This window comes from Lissotriton helveticus, chromosome 1_1 (assembly GCF_964261635.1).
Source record: "Lissotriton helveticus chromosome 1_1, aLisHel1.1, whole genome shotgun sequence".
In the NCBI taxonomy this organism is placed as follows: Eukaryota; Metazoa; Chordata; class Amphibia; order Caudata; family Salamandridae; genus Lissotriton; species Lissotriton helveticus.
Genome location: NC_136057.1, coordinates 278,389,448 through 278,411,244, shown reverse-complemented (window position 1 = coordinate 278,411,244; position 21,797 = coordinate 278,389,448). Strand labels below are relative to the sequence as shown.

Below are 21,797 nucleotides of genomic sequence, written 5' to 3'. Positions count from 1 at the left end.
CGAGCCCGCCTCCTTCTCCTGGACGCTGACCTCTCGTCTTCTCTTGCAGGTGTGTGGGAGTGGAGGAGCACTATGCGGCTGATATCGACCTCTATCACTGTCCGAACTGCGCCGGTCTGCACGGATCCTCCTTGAGTAAGTCTTCCTCTCAATCCTTTGGTAGTATGTGCGACACAAACACCTGCTTCGCTCTCAACTCTGCTTTCTAGGCCTTAGTAAAATGCGCCAGAACACCTGAGAACCGCCGGGTTTAAAGGACCTCGTCTCACCTTGTTCTGTCGCGCGGAGGACGTAACATCCGTCCCGGTGTGACGCGCAGCGCGTGCATGTGTGCGCTTCCTCAACCTTGACTGCAGGCGCTTTGTGCTGGCGATAATGGCATCCGCTCAGGAAGGAAGCGGATATCGGAATAAATGAGGCCATTAATTGCTGAATGAGGCCTGTCTGCTGGACATCCTCCTTACGAGTCTAAATACATCTGTGGGGTTAAAGACAATAGCCGAGTGGGACTGTGGGATAGTCTCTCTGATCTGCGAATTGAATACCACTAGGACAGAGATGGGTTTTACTGTGATTTTGTTTAAAAAAAAATAATATATATTTTGTAAGAACAACTTTACTAGTTAAATACTTGGAGGGGGAAAAAAAGACTACATTTTTCAAGCTTTGGTCACAGCTCTGAAATGGAGTGGAAGAAAATGGATTCTCCTTTAGTGTACACCTTGTCGAAAACCAATAGAAGTCGAATAGATGATATTTCATGTACGAAACTAGTCAATTGTTAAGGAAAGTGATTAAAAGTGTAGACATCTTAAAGTTATTTTCTATTCCTTCTCCAAGACCTTCTTTATTAAACCTGAAACAGCATTAAGCCTCATGAGATCAAGCACAATGTATTAATAAAGGAAATAGTAAACAAGTGTGTGTACCCCAAATGCTAATCGGAAATCATTGCCTGAGTTTAGGAGTGACTACAAAGGAGATGCCTCCTAAAAAAATGTTAGGTGAGCTATAGCTATGCAAGATGGGGCATGGGCCTTGGAGCCTAGTTCCCAAAGTTTAACTTGTTTCTCGTCTTTTACAGAATCTCATTTTAGAGCCCGGAAATGGACATTACTGTGACTTGGAAGTAAACTATATGACAAAGAGACACAAGTGGAAAAAAACAGTAACAAGAGCTTTTTTGATGCGCAAGAAGTGATTGAGGTGTGAAATGTAGTCGCAATTAATCTCTGGGCCATGATAGAACACTGATGGTTCTTTACATGTCTCCAATGAGTTATGGTCCGGTGTGTTACTAGAAATGTACGGAATTGTAGATGTGTAATGGCCACCAACAGGGATGTTTTTTCACTGTGGGACATCAAGGCAAAGCATTTAAAATTAAAGCAAAGCTCAAGTTTTCTTGTATTTAGCCGGTTGGTTTGGTCTTGACAAGCCTGGTGTTTGGAGCCAATAACTGAGCTGCACCTTGCAATGTTTTTTCTCACTGTGTACTGGGTATACAGCAATTAATTTGGTAAAATATAAAGAGTGAAAAATAGCAATGACGGAAACCTATATATTTTCGAAATGGGCACAATATATGGAGTTGAGATGCAGGAGGTGTTTGCACATCTCTGAATTTGTGTGTACTCATACTGTCATGTGGATTAGTGGGCATTTCTCAAATTGACTTTTTTTTATTACACACGGTTTTACATTTGGAAGGCAGAACGGCAGAGAAAGACAATCAGTAATGACATTTGTTCTACTAGTCTGTGTTCCCCTAAGCCTCCAGATATAAATGGTAACTCGCATGTGTGGGTAGGCCTAGTGGCCACAACAGGAAATGGTCCAGAACACAATGTGTACACCTAATTTTTCCACTGAAAACTGACCCTTTTTTTGCAGTGTGCCTAGCTATGGATTAGGGGCCCTAGCCCAGCCGGTACCTAGGGAAACCGAGCAAACCTGCACGTTTTGGAAAACTAGACACCCAGGGGAATCTAGGATGGGGTGACTTGTGACTTTCACCAGGTTCTGTTACCCAGAATCCATTGCATACCTCAGTGTCTAAACAGATTTTCCTCACATTTGTGATGGAATTTTCTGGAATCTGAGGGTAGACTTAAACTTCCTTCCACCTAGCATTCCCCCAAGTCTCGACAAATATTAACAGCTAGGGAACCTATCATTTCACCACCTGAAGTAATCACAAATTTAACGCACAATGATCGTTGCCCACCTCAAGTGACCAACTCCCAATTGGTCATATATTAGACATATTATACTAAAAAATGAGAGGCAACACAAGTTCTAAAATAACCGCAAAATCCTTTGCTGAGACCCGAAGAGACGCAAGACAAGTTGGCTTTCGTTTGATTTTTTTTTTTTTTTTTTTTTAATTCCTTTCTTCTTAAGACAGGCAAGCAAGTGCATGCAAAGCGTTTCTCCTAACCATAGTCTTCCTCAGGGCAGCAAGCAAGCCAAAAATATACTAATAAATATTTTGTATAAAACATACATGTACCATTAAAACATACTGACATAAAAAATGTCACACCCAATATCAGATGTTCATATGAAAGGAGAAATGGCCTAGAGACTGTAAGCAGAAATAATAACTGCACACTGTGTTTCGCATTGAAAAACATAATAAATGTACAATGAGAAAAAAAACACATCACAATTGTAACAACGTAGCATGCACAAATACAATTAAACCAAAAGACAGTTTCATCCCAACCAGAACAAGCCGCACCCCTGTACGTCTTAGATTTTCCCATTTGGTCTCTCATACCATGTTTGAACTGCATGAGGGAGTTCCAGCAATTAAAAGGGAAGGAAAAGGTAAAACAGGCCTGAAAAATCGAGCCCTACTGAAAAGAAAACCAGCTTTACAAATGCAATAGTTCTCACATTTGTTAGTTATTGGCATTATAAAAGGGAGGGGGGAGGGAAAGAGGCAGGAAGGGGGAGGGAGGGGGATACATCTCTCTCTGTCGCTCTGTCTCTCTCCCCCCCTCCCTTCCCCCACTGGGTAGTTATAGTTCTGCTTTTCCTTAGTGGGCTTCATTTGACGGGGCTGACTGAAAGCATGTTTGTATGTATATATATTCCTGTCTTAGGGGATTTCCATGCATAGTTATAAGCACGGACAGGTCCCGCCCATGTGTGGGGACCCCAGAGCATTTTTTCAGAATATACCTTCAGTGTAGATGTTGGCCTTTCTTCAGAAAGTCCTGCAGAGTCACTTAAGAAAGAAAAGATTATGCAGCCTCAAAGATTTGACAACAATGGCCCAATTCTTTATCTTGTACTTAAAAAATGGACCAGAATAATCATATATTTGTATAATATAATGATGTTTAAATGCGACAGCATACATCTTTCGCAAACCCTTTTTTGATAGAGCATAGAGATGTTGAACAGGACAGTAGGCTCTCATTATGAGTTAAAATAATGGGGATACCTTTTAAGAACCCAAGGACCATCAGTATCACATCATGCTGAGCAGGTAGCAGCGGCTACAGTTCTGTTTGAGGCGATGCGTGTTGATGTATAGGTCCACTGGTTACTTCTGTCCACTCCACCAGGGAGGATTGCTTAGGACTAAAATAGAAGTCCCCCCTCCCCCCACAAGAGAACTGGAGTTGCAGGTAAGAAATTATTCCTTCTCTCTTAGGGGATTTCCATGTATAGTCATAAGCACTGAATAGAGTACCAAGCCCATCCCTACTTAAAGTAGTGGAGAAGACCGAGAGTGATTTTAAGCAAATAGTATTCTGAGGTTGGCCTGTCTTACTTGAGCTTCTGCTTTCACATAAGAGTCCAGGCAATGATGCTTGGACAGACCTCCACATGGCTGCTTTGCAAATACCTGGTATATGAATATTACTCAATAATACAGCTGTAGCCACTTTACCTCTAGCGGGGTATTCTTTAGGTTAAGCTGATAGGGTCTTGTTAGCTTTTTATAGCACAATAGGATGCCGTAAACATTGTTATTAGAAGATTATTTTTAATACTCTGTGGTGTATTATTCATGAGATTTTCACTGGCTGCTAACTGTGGTATCGAATAGACTCTTTCCATACACTAAACAGTACCCAGTTCTCTATTGATATCAACTTCATTTCTCTATGTAGGTTCAGCGATTGTGGGGGTTTGCTACAGATAAAAGCTGTCCTTAATAGGGCATTTGTTTTGGAACTAGTATTCACTATTTTGTCTTTATGTGAACAGTTGTATACAGTTTGAACACCATGCTCAGTGAATGATTACCATATATCTTTGGTTGATTGTTGATGTTACCTATGCTACCTGTAAAATGTATGATATAGGGTCAATGTTGCACATAATGCTTGCTTACTGCACCTAATGGAGTTGTATCTGTGATGGTACTAATGATGCAAGATATTCTCTTGAGCGATTTTGTACTTGCAGTCAGGCCTCTGATGCCATTGTAATTTATAGAACAATATGCAGGGAAAAGGAAGATTGGATGATGTCATCCGTGATATCATAGAACAGCATGAGTGATGTCATGTGAGGGCATAAGCAGTGCATGTCTGGGGCACGTTCTAGTTAGTGCTGCTAACTAAAACTATTGAATTTCTGTTTTTTTTCTCGCGCTCAAAACATTGTTATTGACAAATTCACCTCACTATAACAGCACATTAACATTTGTTTTTTTAAGTGAATGAAAATATATATGTATTCATGTGTGTAGAGAGAGAGATCTTTATTTGTGACATTTTTTTGTTGGTTAATGAAATGCAATATTTATTTTAATTAATGCTGCCATTCAGCTGTTTCGTTTACACTTTTGTGTCGACTGTTTTTTTGCATTTCCAGTAAAAAGAGATTTTTTCTTAAGACATTTTTTCTTTTTTTCTTTTTACTGGACCGCCCCCTTTTTTCTTTCTCATTGCCGCTTTGGTGAGGCCACCTTTTGCTTTTAAGTAGTACTTGCTTTTTGGGCGATTATTGTAACATAACAGAAGTTGATGTATTTACGATGACCATGTATGTAACCCGTACATAGCAATGTGGCTAATACAATGGTTCACCCAATTTCTTGGAGAAAGGCTAAATTTCTTCTACTACTTAAGAGTGGGCTGGGTCGCCCAGAATGCAACAAGCCAGTAACATAGTTCACTATTCAGGCGAACGCTTAGATTGATATGTATATTCGCTGGGTCGAATTCTGGCAGAGCAGATGCGGCCTTTTATGAGCTGATAAAGTGAATACATGCGATTAACTATATATTTATATTTCTGTTCTAATAAACCCATCTCTTTATTAGGTGCTCTTGGTGAGATTAGTAGGGTTGTATGACCGAACAGCACAGGGAAATGCCTTGCATGCCTTAACCACACATTTTTTTTACCCCACATTTGTTTACAGTGCGTATGATTTTACGTGTGCCATTACCACGCATTGTGTACATATGTATATACACAATGTATATGTGGGGCAAGACCTCCACATTTACCTTAAATGCATGGTAAAGGCATGTGTGAGAAGCTGGCCTGGTATATTATGTACACTTATGTAAGTGGACACCTTGCACCAGTCCAGACAACCCTTATGGTGATTTGAGGTGTTGGACAACCTTGGAAAGCTCTCAAAGTGATAGCTGTGGAGAGCGGCCTACAGGCTTGGTCCAGAAGGAGTGTAAAGCAACTTGTTTTACCAGAATGCAATCTTCTCGTATAGATTAAGTGAAAAGAACCACACCAAGTATTTGTAAAAAGATGTATTTATTATATAATACTTTATAACTCATAGTAATATCTCCTACCCGGGGATTAACACAATACCTTAGGAAGGAAACTCCGTAAACGGCACAAAATACGCAGTGGACCCCAAGGGGGAAATCATACCATATACTAAAAGTGGTATAAGAACAACGACTCAGATCAAGACCATGTTGAAAGGACGTAGAAGTGCTGGGGACCCAAGGAACCACCCATGGTGAGTAGATGGGTACCCCACAGAGACCGTGTGCATTTTGGAAACATGACCGCGTGCTCCGTACAACTCCACGTGGAAGTCGCGGTTGGATTTTTAAAGATTAAGGACCCTTTCCAGTGGACCCTGAAGAAACCCTGTGGAAGACAGAAGGTTGGAGAGCCACCCCACCCGTGGATAGCCTAGTACCTACGTAACCTACATCAGGGAAGCCGGGTGCATACGTGTGAAGTGGTGTTGGAAACCGCAGTCGAACTCAGTGGAGGACTTCAGGGAAGTGCTGTGCCTGAAGAAGGAGAAAGTGTCCGGTGGAATCAGAGGATGCATTCTAGATGAGAAGTACCTACAAGCAGAGGGGACAGAGTCTATGCGACTTAGGGGTGACTCGGAGACTTGCCTCCGACGTTGGGTGTTGAAGAATGGATGACGATGACCTTAACTCTGCAGCTGTGAGGACCAGGCAACGCTGTGGAGTACCAGGAGCTGTGCACGAGCTGTCTCACAAAGTATGTAGAGTGCTGAGGGGTCAGTGTCCGACTGGAGAACCAACACGCCTTGGCAAATGGAACCAACGCTGGAATTGAAGGAGCAACGTTGGGACCATCAAGGTCCAGGGGATTCACCCAAAGCAGGGGAGTTAGGGCAGGCCAGAGCAATCAGGGGAGCCCAAAATAAACCACTGTGACTCTCAAGTGGACTCACTGGCTGGAGGCACTGGAGTCTCAAGAGGACCTAGAGTAGCTCACCAAAAGATGCAGGCCACGATGCATGCAAAGCGGTCTGGCTGAAGAGTCTGGTTACTGGAGGTTCTCTAGGTTGGGGCTACTTGGAGCCCGAAGAGCTTATTGGAAACAAGTCAACAAGCCTTTGCAATTGCAAGTTGACTCAGTGCACAGGGGTTCGTTTATTGCAACCCCCACAAGGGTGACTGGCCTCAAACCTGGTGAGGGCAGACCTCTGGAGCAGTGGAAACCCCACCACCTGTGTTGCAGAGCCTTTGGAGTCCGGAGGAGCTCAGGATCAGCAGACTGGTCGACTTAGTTGTGGTGCCTGTGAATGCAGGGGAGTGACTCCTTCACTCCAAGGGAGATTTCTTCAAGTGTCTTCAAAGGCCTTGGCAGGTTCCTGTATGATGCACAGAAGATGCAGCAGACTGGAAGGGAGACTGAGTCAGGCCCAAATGAAGTCCAGAGTGCCCAGACAATAGATGTGGTGTCTGATCTGAATCTTATCCCTTAAGTACCCTAGGAAAAGGGTTGGGCAGATTCAGGGGACCCTCCCAGTGGAGGGTCTGGACAGCGCGGAGATTACTCCCATGTCCTTTTGTCCAGTTTTGCACCAGAGTTGGAGCCAACAGCTCCCAGGAATGGTTTGTTCTGCTCTATGCACAGGGACGCCAAATGTGCCCCATATGCAGATGGGGTGGTGCGGGCAAGCGAACCCACCCCACCAAAATGCACTAAATCCTTCTAGGAGGTGGTCATATCTCCCTGTGACGGGATGCCTATTGTTCTGCCTTACCCTGCTTGAGCTTGGCTCAGCAGCTGGAGGGCAGAATTGTGTCTCTGGTCTGCAGCAACCATTTTGTACTGTCTGGGTCAAGAAGGCTGGTAACGGGAACACAGAGCCTAACGGAGGGCTCTTCCAGTGCTTGGAATCATACCTCCCACACAGTTTACGGTGTAGGGGTATGATTCCAACATGTTTGATACCAAACATGTTAAGATTTGTTGCAGCTGTTTTTGAGATGGTTATCGCGTAATTAGTGGTGCCCCTCTATATAGTATACTGCTGCTTCACTGACAACCCGGGAGAATGGACTCCTTAGGCTGCAGGGGTGTCCTGCTCATGCAGGGGCACCCTCTTACTTAGAACCAAGCACCCTGCCTTCGGGATCGCAAAGGCCTGCTAGTGGGGTGACATAGATTTTAAATGCAGTGACCCTAGATATAGGAAACCTATATCTTTAGTAAGTGGTGCTAGCACCAACTTACACAGGCAGCAATGGCAGGCCTGTAGGTCCATTTTGAATGGTCTCTCATGGGTGGCACAATACATGCTTCAGCCCATGGGAGACCTCTGGTGGTACCTAAGCCCTGGGTACATGGGTACCATATACTAGGGACTTTGAAAGGGTACCCCAGTTTCCAATCAGGGGTGTACCCAAGTACTGAACATAACAGTTTAGCGAGAAAGCAGATAGAGTGGGGTCCTGATTAGCAGGATCCCAGTCAGACTTGTCTAAATACAGCTTAGCACCAGACAAAAAGTGAGGGTAACCATGCAGAAAGATCCTACCTTCCTACAAATGCGTTGTAAAAACATACACATGGTAAAAACATGTGTGTTAAAAAATGTGATAAAGGTACAATATGGTAAAAACCTCGTTGTAAGGCTGTTGCCCGATTTGTAGGAATGTTCAACAAACCAAATGTTAGAATGGTGTGAGGCTGAGCATTCGACAAAATCTTACGGTTTATGTAACCAAAGCGTTAATCTAATGCTTAATATTTTAATACTGTGGGCAGTTATGAATTGCGGGTAACCTTATGGAAAGGTGACCCTCCTTTTAAAGAAAATTTTTCTTCTCCACCTATTTATGATGGGTGACCTAAAGCTTAATCTGAACAAGAAGCAAGTATACACTTTTTGCCCAGCTAATCCAGATATTTCATGTGAAACACCCACCCCTTCCCACACTTGCATATGTAGAAACCCCCGTCCTAACACTGGCAAATCCATTCTCCTATTCATTCCTGTCACTTGACCGGCCACTCGGATCATGTTGTATATTGTGCACAAATGACATATCTCCATTGCTAAAAGAAAATACTTGCTTAACTATCTCTAAATACCTTGACCTAGTTAACAGTAATCTTACTCCATCAATTTATTTCACGTATTAAGCATCACCGCTCAAGTTATCATTGGCCAGACTCTCCTAAATCTGCCCCTTCATACCATAACCAGATGCATGATCACGCTCTTCTAACGAGTTTTGCCTTTTCTTTGATCAGTGCCTACACTTAACCCCTTCGGTGCTTGCGTCGGCCGGCCGACGCAAGCACTACCTCCCTGGTGCGGCGCACGTCCGTTGGATGTCGAAACCACACCCGCTCATTAATTCTCCCTCACTGCGGTTAAGGGGTTAATACATTCCCTCCAATTTTCTCGCAAAATGCTTTGTTCCATGCCTGGGAGACGCACAATGCACTTTTCTGTCTGTAAATAGATGAACACGCAGTCTCATCCGTGACTGCAAGTCCTCCTTACCACTCCAAACATATTTGCGTCCCTGCTCTGGTTGCTATTGCTTTTCCAGCCTCTCTTATGCAGTCTTTCCCTTCAGCGCCCGATATCATTAAACACCTAGCTCTGGAAAACTCTCCTACTTGACCTCCATATTTCACTACTTTTGCCCACAGTATATCACCTGTTCTGGTTTTATCTAAGAAACTTACTGCCGATTTCCTCATCTCTCTCCATCTTTGCTGGGGACTCTCGGATAGCCTTTGCTTAAGCTCCTAGAATGTTTTGAGTTCAACGGCTCACTCCTTGTCCCTCTAAACACAACATTCTTCCCTGATTCTGTCTGGCTGTGAGCTCTGCATTTCACAATTTTCTTCCTCCCTCACGTCTAACTTTATTATCTTGACATACCACAGCAGACTGTCCTTTAGTCTTATTTTGCTTGAACTGTACAGTGTTGAAGATGCCACTTTACTTCCACAACGTGCCACCCTCGGTGTCTGGTCTTGTTTCTCAGCTTCTTAACCTCTTGGAGTTCTCCCGGCGGTGCTGGTGACATTTGACCACTTGTCTTCTTTAATCATGTCTGTGCAGGCAACACCTGAATGTTTTCCTCATTCTATTATTTCCCTATCCAGTGCCATATTTTTAGAATTCCTAAGCACTATCCACCACTTGGTATCCTTATGGTCACTCACCCAATTGTTTGCTAGAAACCTCTGTGTGCTGCCCAACCCAACATAAGTCTTGAAGCTTTCATTTCCACTGGATCGAGATACCAGGTACAAAACAGTATCTCTTCCCCACCATCTTTTCTCACAGTTTAGCCAACTCTGAGGAAATTGCCACCCTGAAGCCCTAACCCAACACATAATCGTCCCCTTGGTCCTAGCTGCTACTTGTAGCGTCTACAATCTCCCAGGCTCACTGCCACCTATTAATGATAGATGTGCTAGTTAACTGCCAAAAACAATACACTGCAGATCCTCCACTTACCATCCCTCCCAATCTGTGGCATATTAGGATAATGGACAGTACGCCACCGTGTACCTGAAGATGTGCCATCAATCTCAACTCTACTACTATTCTAATCTCTAGTGAGGGCCCACTATGCCCTCTTATGTATGTTTTTAAGCTAATCACAAATGTAGTTATCTTTTCTGAGTCATGGCAAGGTTTGTGTGTTACCCAAGAAAGGATGGCATAAAGGAGTGGTGGACATGAGGACAGTGGCGTAACAATAGCCTATGTGGTGCATAGGTACCCCGAGCTGCAGGGGGGCCTCCTCTGGCACTGTGCATGGGCAGGTCTGAGAGCTCCTGACTGGGCCTGGAGCTTGGGGGCCACTCCCTCCCTCCATGTACTTTGCAGTGAGGGCCCCTTTACGTTTCGCTAGCCACTACGAGTTTTTGTTGCACTGGTAGGTACATCGCTCCATGCATCTTATTATATGCCCAATTTTGTTCTTCATGGAATTCCACATCCATAAGCCCCCACAACCTTTGGCCAGTGTCAGAAAAAGGATACTTTTATAGAGAGGTTCTGGGCATTTGTGTGGAGGTTGACATAACAGAAGGACTCTCTGGGGTTTTTGGCTCCACTGGAGAGTACTCTGTGTCTGAGTGGTCACTTAGATTAAGGGTACAACACAAACACAAAACAGTCCAATAAAACAGAAATACACCAGAATGAGACCGTATGTACAAACTGATGCATACTCCTATCCTTCTGTGCATAAGTGGTATTTGTGTAGCTGAAAGGTAAATGGCAAGGATACAGTCAAACCGTGATTAGAGAGGAACCCTAGTTCAGAGAGTACAGGTGGATTGTAACTTCATCTTTATTTTCTAGTGCTCTCTACAGAGGTGTGTCTTCAACCTTTTCTTAAATTGGTGCAGGGCTGGGGTGCTCTTGATGGCTACAGAGATCCTGTTACAGATCCTAGGTGCCTAATTGGGGTTTACTCATTTGGTTAGCTGAATCAAAGGGTTTTTACAACAAAAAAAAAAGAGTACATTATTTTGTATATGCAGTTTTATTTTTCTGATCTTATTTTTTCCCCTCCTGAAGTGGGTAATTGCGAAAGTCCAGTGTTCTTCAGTGTGTATGCAGTCTGCTACCCTGTTTACTAGTGGTTTTTGTGGACCTTGGCAGGTAAAAGGCTGATAAGAAACCATTGTTAATTGTACACAGGAGTCATTAGTTTAGCACGTTGACTACGTTTGAAGCTGTATTTTCCAATGCAATGTCTGGAATACTGTATCTCACTGAGCTCGCTGTCAGCAATTTTAGAGACTGATAAAAACATCAGAAGAGCACATGACTTACGCGGAGAGTCTGTGCGGTTCTGAGAATAAGGTAAGTTGATTAATGTTTAGTCAGAATAGGGACTTGAATAAAGGCGTATTAAAAGCTCATCAGGAAAATTCCTAAAATGTGTGTATTAGGAGTATTCCTATCCTATCGTTAGATTATATGATAGAAATACTTGGCCCACCGGTCTTATTCGTTTTAATTTCAAGTGAGTCAATCCATAATAAGTGGAACGGTATAAAAGGAAGTCTGGTGGCCAGTTGAGTGGAAGACGTAATGCAAATTACAATTTTAGTGTTTGAATTTGTATATCCTCTGCAAATAAAGAGGGTAGTTAAAGTTGTGGCTCTTTCTAAGGAGTGTGTAGACCAATCATTTTAACTGTTGAACATTATATTCATTTTATTTTGTTTTTAATTGTTTCTAATTCATTGTGTAAATGGAAACCTAATCTTAGTGCAAAAATTAAAGAGCTGAATAGAGTTAGGGACATGGCGGTGGCTCTCTATAGGCGGTATCTATTTGAAGATTCATCCTCATCCCTGATCTTGGCGAGGAAAAAAGGCTCTTGGGATATGTGTTCTACATTTTGGGAAGATGCATGGTGGGGTGAGGTAATTAAATCTTCATCTGTTATCGCATCCATGCAACTTAAACCCGCTAGTGGTACCCAGTCATTACTGTTAATAGATGCACAGCACTTTATTCTGCTTAGATTTCGGCTCTTGCTACTTTTCCTCTGTTCCATGATAGACATATGACCTTTCACCTTGCCTTCGTCACCAGAAATCAGCAAAGCGCACTTTGCATATAATGTTCATTTGCACTTTGCATATAATGTTCATTTGCACTTTTTATTTTAAGCCTAGATTCCGTACCTTCAAGCCCTTTTTGATCAACTATTTCTTGCGTGACTGTGTAAAAGAAATGCACTTTTGCAATCTCAATCTCTGGCTCCAGACGAGATTATATCAACTTGTAAACGTTTTTGAGGCTTGTGATCAAGGCTATAACATTGCTTGGACTGGCTTTTGAAGTCTCATATTATTTATCTGTTGTGCACTCTGTGGCCCTAATGAATTATTGAATAGGCTGAGGGGCCTTATTTTTCTTGATCTCATCTTGATTGTTTTCAACTCTATCCTGGGTTTTATTGGTACTTGCTAAGTATCACTTCCTGAGAATACGATATGAAACTGTGTCGTATTACCATGTTTTTAATATCTGTTATTTACAGTATATGAATTCTACTCTAATGGTCAGTTTATTATGACTGAATAAAGTTTATTTTTTTTAACTGAGCTGAATAGACTTGCTGGGATTCGAACCTGTGATCGCACAGTTGAACACCTGCAGTATACTGGCCCACTGAGCTCTATGCTGGCTCCTGCATTTATTTTTAATCTACCGAGGTAAAGTAAATACCCAAAGACATTAGCTGGATTTGGGTCCATTTGTCCTCTGAGACACTGAGGAATACAGTGTGTGTATATCCATGCTTCCAGACTGAGATTAGCGCCTAGAGGAGACATTTTGCCTCCGCTAAAGGCAGAGTAGGACTGCTTCCTTATGTCTCTGGACACCAGGGAGAAATGGCAACCCCCTTTCCATCTGCCTGTCTGACATTGCCAGATGGGTGAAGGGAAAACGAGCTGAATGTGAATTTGGATAAAGCCCAGGTCCTATTAATTAGTTTAGTGTCTTAACCGAGAGCTTCGACCTCACACCTCACACTTACGGCTCCCAACACTGATGTTGTAACAGCTGAGGTTAGGAGAGAGCTGAAAGTCTAAAGTCTTATCCTCCACTCAAAGGTATATATTCCCTTTATTGCTTCTTCGCTTGAAGCTATCCGTTCTTTTGATACTTCTGACCACAATTCTAAGACTATATGTTCACCCTCCGTTAAACTGTATTTGCTTACGTTTATTAAGCCATGTAGTATGCAGTACCGGGTAACAGAAATTAAATGCAGCTGTAGGGTGTGGAAACAGGCACACAGTGTTTCTAAAGACGGTCATCAAGCGTTTTGGAGAGCTTGATCTCTTTGTAAACACGCTTCTGAACGCTGCCCTGCATTACGATCTCTATACTGGACAATAAAAGACAATATATTGCAGTGTATCCAAAAGCTACGTTTGCTGTACAAATAACCATGCCCTGGGCACGGATCGCTGTGGGCATACAGCCAGCTACAAAGCTTCCTAGCAAGCCTAGTGGATTTTGCAATGTGGGTTCAGTGATTCAGATGGAATTTGGTCCGCAAATGATCCAGAACAGTTCTCTGCCAGTTTGTGACAGTGTTCTCTTTCTGTGCCATTGTTAATGAAAGTGGTATTTCTATTTTTATTGTGGTGGCTGTTGGATTGATGTAAGGATTGCCACAGTACTACTGATCACTTAGAAGGAATTCTTTATTTTATTTAAGAGTTTTTTTTATGTAGCACTGACTAAACCGAAGGATATCGGAACGCTTCACATCAGTACAAGATCATATTAAGATAGTAAAATGAGTACAGTTGGCATGAATCAGATTAAACAAATTTTGGGTACAAAGTAGAGGGTACGGGGGAAAGAGGAGGAGGGGGTAAAGTTCCTGTCTCATTGGTTGGTTGATGTCCACTATTTCAGATACTGGTTAAAGAGGAGATCCTTTAGCTGATTCTTGAAGCTCAAGGAGGAGGAGTTTGTCCTGGCATGTGTAGGTATGGAGTTCCAGATTTTGGAGTCGTTGCTTAAGAAGGAACATACCATCGTTCTTTGTTTGTGCACTTTGAGTGGGATGAGAAGTAAGGTGTCTGAGCCGCTTAGGTTTCTCGACTATCCTACCTTTTTGAGTTTTGAAGTAGGCTGGTTTCCCAGTATGAAGGCATTTGTGAGTAAGACTAGCAGTTCTGAAGCTCCAACAAGCTTTATTGATTTGATTTGATTAAGGATTTGTAGAGCGCGTAGCTACCCTCGGGCGTCCCAGCGCTATCGTGACAGCCTAACAGTTCTCCTGGGAAGGATTATTGGGGGAACAACCAGGTTTTCAGTAGTCTGTGGAATGCGAGCAGATTGTTTTCTTTGCGGATACTGAGGGGGAGGCTGTTCCAGAGCTTAGGGGCGTTGTATGAGAAACGGCGGCCGCCCGTGCGTGCATTCCTTATTCTGGGGACGCTGGCCAAAAATAGGGAGCCCGACCTGAGCTGTCGGGTGGCTTTGTGAGGTTTGATGAGAGGTTTTATTATAGGTGGGCCTTTGCCGTGTAGGATTTTATGAGAGATGCATAGGGCTTTAAAGGCAATGCGCTCTTGGATGGGCAGCCAGTGAAGTGCCTTGAGGGAAGGTTTAGCTGAGCATCTTGATTTCGCCCCCGTGAGTAGTCTTGCTGCGGCATTCTGGGCGTGCTGAAGTTTTTTTATGACAGCTACTGGCGCGCCTAGGTACAAGGCGTTTCCATAGTCTAGTCTCGATATGATAAGGCCCTGGATCAGAATTTTCCTAGACTGGGGGGGGGGGAATAAGAGGAAGGATCTTACAGGCTGCTCGCATGAGCCCGAAGCAGGTGCCAGCTGTCTTTCTTGCTTGGGCTCTGAAGCTAAGGTCCTGGTCGAGCCAAAAACCCAGGCTCTTGATTTCTTGTTTTGGTGTGGGAGGGGTGCCCATGCTGGGTGGCCCAGGCAAGGGTTTTGGGAAGTTTGTTTGGGTCGCATAGGAGCATGATTTCCGATTTCTCACCGTTGAGCTTGAGTCTGGAGTCGCCCATCCATTTGGATATATTGTGCAGGCAGGTGACTAGGTTCTCTATGGATTGATCGGCCTGATTGATGGAGACAACTAGTTGTGTGTCGTCGGCGTACATTACCACCTTTATGCCGAATGGTGAGGCGATGTCGTCTAAGGGGGCCATGTAAACATTAAAAAGAGTGGGGCTCAGGGAGGATCCCTGAGGAACCCCACAGTTCAGGGGGAGAGCTTTGGAGTGACCGTAGCTGTCGGCCACTTGGAAGGTCCTATGTTCCAGGAATTATTTTAACCATGCCAAGGCGGTCCCCGAGATGCCGGTTTTTTGGAGACATTGGAGGAGGATGGTGTGGTCCACTGTGTCGAAGGCGGCACTCAGGTCCAGGAGGATCACTGCCACTGATCTTCCTGCGTCCAAGATGGACCTTGTCTCCTCTGTTACGGCCAGAAGGGCGATGTCAGTCCCCTGACCTGGTCTGAATCCTGTCTGCGAGTGGCGAAGGAGGTTGTTAGTCTCTAGGAATGTTGAGAGCTCTTCATTTACAATTCTTTCAGCCACTTTGCTGATGCCTGGAAGAAGGGAGATGGGTCTGAAGTTTGAAGGGTCCAAGGGGTCTAGGTGGGGTTTCTTGATAAGTGCCCGAACTGTCGCACTTTTCCAGTTGACGGGGACAATCCCGCTGGAGAGAGAGGCATTTATCAGCCTGGTAAGCAGGGGGGATATAGTGGGGGCAACTAGTTTCAGTTTACTCATGGGAGCTGAGTCGTCCGGGGATCCACTCTTCACACTGTTGAGAGTGTCCACCAACCTCTCGATGGAGATGGGGAGGAAGGTTTCCAGGACGGGGGCGTCTTGGTCAATGGTCCCAGCTGGGAGGTCTGTTAGGGGATAGGGCGTCGGGAAAGTCTTTATGATCGTGAGGATTTTAGATGAGAAAAACTCTGAGTTGGGTGCATCTGGCACCAGTGGGATCAGCAGCAGGCTGTGGTTCGGGAACTTTCATGAGAGATTTTACTATGCGGTAAGTCTCCTTGGAGGAGTTGGAGGCAGCTAGGATTTTCCCTTCGTAATAGGAGGCTTGTGTATTTTTGATAAGGGTTTTGTATTGCTTCATGGCCGATTTGTAGGTTGCTTTGCTGTTCGAGTTCCAATCTTTCCTCCAGAGGCGTTCAAGTTTTTTGCATTTTTTCCGGAGTTCACGCAGTTCCGAAGTGAACGAGGGAGACTTTAACAAACCTCTCTTACTAGGGAGTTGTTTGACGGGGAGAACCGTGTCAAGGGAAGATTCTATCCAATCTCGGATTTGGATGTCTGCTAGTGAGGGATCCGGGTTCAGGGTGGGGGTGGAGGCTATCAGCTGGCTGGTCCAGGCGTCCGTGTCTAATTTGTGCCACGGGCTGGAGGGTGCTTGGGGTGGGAGACTGGGGGTGATTTTGGTGGAGATTGAAATTTTGAGGATGATAAGGTGGTGATCTGTCCAGGGGATGGGTAGGGGTGAGGAGGTGGTGAGTTCTGGAATGTTAGAAAAGATAGGGTCCAAGAGATGGCCCTTGTTATGGGTGGGCAGAAGGTTTTTCAAGGAGAGGCTGAGTGCTGAGAGATCTTCTTTGAGGCCTCCCGCTATTTTGTTCCCTGGGTCATCAAAGTGGATGTTAAGATCTCCTAGCACTGTAAAGTTGGAAGATAAACAGGCTAGGGAGGTGGCCGTCTCGACCAGGGAGTTAGGGAACTGTCCAAGTGGGCCTGGGGGTCGTTATATGAGAAGACCCGACAAAGTTTTCTCCGGGGAGAGATGTAGGGAGAAGTGAACGTTTTCACAGTTGAGGATTGGACTGTCCTTGAGATGGCAGGTGAGATGGGCTTTGGTGATTATTGCTAGGCCGCCTCCTGATCCTTGAGGTCTATCTAGATGTTTAATTGTGTAGCCCGAAGGTAGGGCTTGGACTATGTCTGGGTCGAATGCTGAATTGATCCATGTTTCCGTGAGGAACAGCACTTCTATGTCGTTGTTCAGTATTAGGAGGTTTATCTCGGTGCTGTGCTTGGGGAGGGATCTGCAGTTGAGCAGAGCCATTTTGATTGTCCTGACTTTAAGGGGTGAGTGGGGGGTGAGTCTGTATGAGCAGTGGCTGCATTTGTTATGATGCTCATCGGGAGAGATTGAGTGAAGACCGAGGTCAAGGGCGCGCGTTGCCAGTTTGCGAAGGGTGTCTGAGGAGTAGCTAAAGGGTGGCGAGGTGAGAGGAACAGGGGGACTGGGCCCTGGGTCCGTACTGGCGCGGACGGGCACAGACGGGCTTACCTTTGGCGCGCTGGCGGCGCGCCCGCAGCACGCGTCCGGCCGAGGCACATCTTTTTGTGGGAAGTGGGGGGGGGGCCGTGGCCTCAGGGCGGTGGGTGTGGCCTCACTTCCCTCACTGATGGCGGCAGATTGTTGACAGGCCCGCGGCAGCGTTCAGATCGAATGTGCGGTGTGTGTGAGCAACTCTAAGGAGGGGGGAGTGCTCGAGGAGATGTGCAACAACAGGTATTAAAATCAATTTTCAGTTTCAGTGCTTTAAAAAACGGCGATCGTTCCTCCCGGCTTCCACCTCAGGAGTTGTCTGTATCAGGCTACCAGTTCTACCTGGGATGCCAGTTCAGTATTTCAAGGGGAAATGTGGTAATATTTTTTGATTCCTATGACCATTCTAGCTGCTCCATTGAGAGTGGTTCTAAGAGGAGCCATGTGGGATTTCACAGTGCCTGTGAGGGTGGCATTCCTGTAGTCTGACCTGGATAGCGCCAGCACTTGCGTCGCAGCTTTAAGATCATTCAGCGGTAGTGTGACAACCAGCGAGTATTCTAAGGCCCCCAAAGCTGCCCGGTGCAGGGTTCACCTCTAATTCACTTTGGGTTCGCTATCAAAATAATGAGGCAAGCGCTGGAAACTGGAAGACAAGAAAAAGGTTCATTTCTCATGAGACTACCACGTCAACTGCAGACACCGGGATGTCTGAGGGAGGTATTCTGCCGTATCTCCTGGCTCTTCCTTTTATGCAGGTTTTATACAGGTTTTACACAATGCATTTGTTTCATCAACATGGTTACACAAGTTTGGAGTCCCCGCCCCGGGCAGGTTGCCACACAAGCCCAACAGTAATTCTCTTCCCAGCCAGGTCAAACAGACAATCTTATGTTGCAGCTGGACCTTGCCTCAGGGTCTAAAACATGTGAAACCGGTCAGATCTAAGAGTCCGTTCTGTTGATAAAAACGGGTCCCATTGTTGGTAAAAACAAGTCTTGCTGTTTGCAGTGCAATAAATCATGTTGCAAGGGTCTTTTTAGTTTCTGGAACCTGTTTGTGTAGCTAGGTGTGGTGAGAGGTAGAGTATCAAAAGGTTTACCTGCAAACAGAGATAAAAGGAAAAACGAGTTTGTAGCAGCAAGTGGCGCAGAGGTTTGTCTTGACAATAGGGTTTATAGCCCCCAGCACACACATCAGGTTTGGTCAGAGGGTCAGAGGGATGCTAGTAAGGACAGGGTGAAACAAAGGTGACCAACAGAGTACAAAATGGCTGTGATGGATTAAAATGACTGCAGCATGTATGCACATAGAAATTCCCATCAGACAAGATGGCGCAGGCAATGTTGACGATTGTCATTTAGCTTTTAACAGTAGGTAGAGTTTGATTTTGTTCCGACGTTTCAGGTTGTAGAAGGCACTCTTTACGTTATTCTTTATGTGAGCTTTCATGGTCCGTTTGGAGTCCAATGTGATTCCAAGAGACTTGACGGAGTCATCTCGGGTTAGATTGCAGTTAATAGTATCTCTGGAGTTTAGCCATTATTGCATCTAGGGTGACTGCTCTGCTTTTGATATAAGAGCTTCCGTCTTATCTTGTTTAAGTTTTAGGTGCTTGTGAGAGCCAAGGTGGCATTTAACAGGTTTTCGTTGTCTAATGAGGAGATTTTCATGTAGAGCTGGGTGTCATCTGGGTATAGATGGAAGGGAATATTTGCTTTGTTGAGCATGACGGTGAAGGGCTCTATGTAGATATTGAACAGAGTTGGCGAGTGTACAGAGCCTTGGGGGACACCCAGGGTAATTTCCATTGCATCAACGGTCAAATTGTCTATTTTTGTTGAGCGGTTTTGAAGGATGTGACCCAAAGAAGGACCATCCAGTAAGCCCCAATCCTTTTTTGGAGGGAGTCCGAGAGAAGCTTGTGGTCAACTGTGTCGAAACCTGCCGATAGGTCTGGGAGAATTAGAAGGCAGCATCGATCTGTATCCAGGGATTTGTGTAGGTCGCCAACTGTGCTCTGAATAGCTGTTTCGATGCTGCACACTTTTCTGAAGCCTGATTGATGGTGGTCCAGGAGGTTATTGTCTGTGTTTTAGTTGCATGAGTACACATCTCCAGATTTGTGGCTTGGAAGAGGAGATTGGGAATGGGTTTGGAGTTATTGAGGTCGTTCAGGTCTGTTCCTGGTTTTTTGAGCAGTGGCATGACATGCTAGTTTGAGACCGGCTGGCATCACTCCAGTCACAAGGGAGCTGTTAGTGATTTTGGTCCAGAAGGGTTTTAGGGTGTTCAGTTGTTTTGTCTGGGAGGTTAGGAGGGGGTCCGCCAGGTGGGAGAATGGTTTGGACGCAGCCAGCAAATTAGATATTTCTGCCTCCGGGATTAAGTTAAATACCTTCCAGCTTCTAGGGGTTCTGTGTGGTCCTTGTTTTTGATTGCACCCGTTGTCCTGTGGAGTGATCATTGGTAGGCTGGCTGTGAAGTGAGAGGGGAGGTTATCTTCCCTTCTGGGAGTAGGGTTCCTGTTGGAAGACTGGTTGTGATCATCAAGGGAGAGCTCGAATTTTCATGATTTTTTTTCATTAAATAAAATGGCAAATTTGTTGCACCGTTCTTTGGAGATCTGCGGCTTAGTTGATGCTGGCTTTGAGGTTTTCTAATCGATGTTGAAGAGCTCTTTGGGGTGGTTGTTGGCCTTTTCTTGACTGTTGCAGAAGATGATGACTTTTTTTTTTTATGACGAGTGTTTGTATTTTCTGCGTTCCGTACTGAGCTGGTTCAAAGGGCTCTGGATGAGTTTATTCGCCAGAGTCTTTCTGCTGCTCTGAGCTGTCTTCTTTCTATGTTGAGGTCTTTATTGAACAAGGATCTCGAGGGCTTGTTTCTCAATCTTTTCATTTGCTCTAATGTCTAACTATGACACAAGAACGCCTCCTGTTTTAGGATTGATGGTGGTGGACAGAATAGTAGACAGTAGCATGACGCCCAGTGAATGTTGGAAAAGATTAGCTGGGATCATTTTAGCAGGTATTGGCAAGGAATCCTTCTGGCATAGTACTAGTGAGCATTGGCAAAGAGTTGACATTAACACGATTCCCAACTGCGAGGCAAGAAGATTCTGGGTTTGGAGGGAGCTCAGATTGATTAGGAGTATTGGGTGATGGCAAGAAGCATGACGGAAGATGGGATTTGTGAGTTGTGGTAAGAAACGGTAGAGTTGGACACACGCATGTAACTTGCCTTCTACTAAGAGTAGTGAACTTGGCAAGGAGCCCTGCTGGCACGGAGCTTCTCTGGGATGAAAGTAGTGAGTGCTGGTAAGGACCTCAGCTGGTGTAGAAATAATGGCACTGGCATGGAGCTTGGCTGGTACAGGAGAATTCCTTCTGACATGGACAGTCACTGATATTTTTTTTAATGCCAGCAAGAAATGCACTTTTCCAGACAGTGACTTTTCCGAATGTCCCTTCTTTCCCTCAATCTGAAGAACATAGACTCTTCAGCTCTGTATTGTAGATGATAGCTGAAGTCCTGGAGTACCTTTCCATTTCTGGTGCAGAGACTTCAGAATGTACTTCTCAACATAGTACTGCTGGAGGAGAGCATCATATTTACACATGGATGAGTCTCTGTTGAATACAACTAAAGCAACTGGGTAGAAGGCTCACTTGTCACCAGCACTTAGCAGACTGAAAGCCCATAAACACAGACCTTGGCACTTAGATTCTGTATTTCACACAGCTTATCCCATTGTGCAGACAGTAAAAGAATTGACAGTGTTGGCATAAATGTTTGAATTGAGAAGTTATGCTTGCAGTTCTTCTTGCCTATCAAGTTTTGGAGATGGCCAATGTTTTAGCCGAATGTATGCCAAAATATGTGTGGCCAATTTTTGCAGTTGTAGAATGAGGACTTGCATGAACTACAGCCTCTGGGCTAGGCACTGTAAATAGCATACTCAAATATATAAACACTAAGGGAATTTTTCATGGGTATATCCAGATGAGGTTGACCAGGTTCACCGGTGATATGGAAGTCAGACCTAATGTTGACATTGATTGCTAAATGGGTACTCTGGCATCACTGGAGAGCTTCCAGCAAAGCAATGCTATTTTGTTTTGGTCCCTGTGACCTCTAGTTTATGAACATTTTAGACCATTCCATGCCTGTGGATATTACTCTGGAAATGACCCTTCAATGACCTCTGCAGTATTTTCTGGAAGTAGGACTGCAAAAATATCACAACTAAAGTTTTCTTTGCT

The 21,797-nt window shown here is 44.6% G+C and overlaps 1 protein-coding gene across 1 annotated transcript in view; it reads left to right on the top strand.

Moving 5' to 3' along the window:
• The window catches only part of KDM7A (lysine demethylase 7A), a 351,499-nt gene that overhangs the window by 117,185 nt on the left and 212,517 nt on the right, over nt 1–21,797 (top strand). Inside the window, exon 2 of the mRNA XM_078668115.1 lies at nt 50–135. Coding sequence (XP_078524241.1) covers nt 50–135 — 86 coding nt within the window. The remainder of the gene's footprint in view (nt 1–49; nt 136–21,797) is intronic.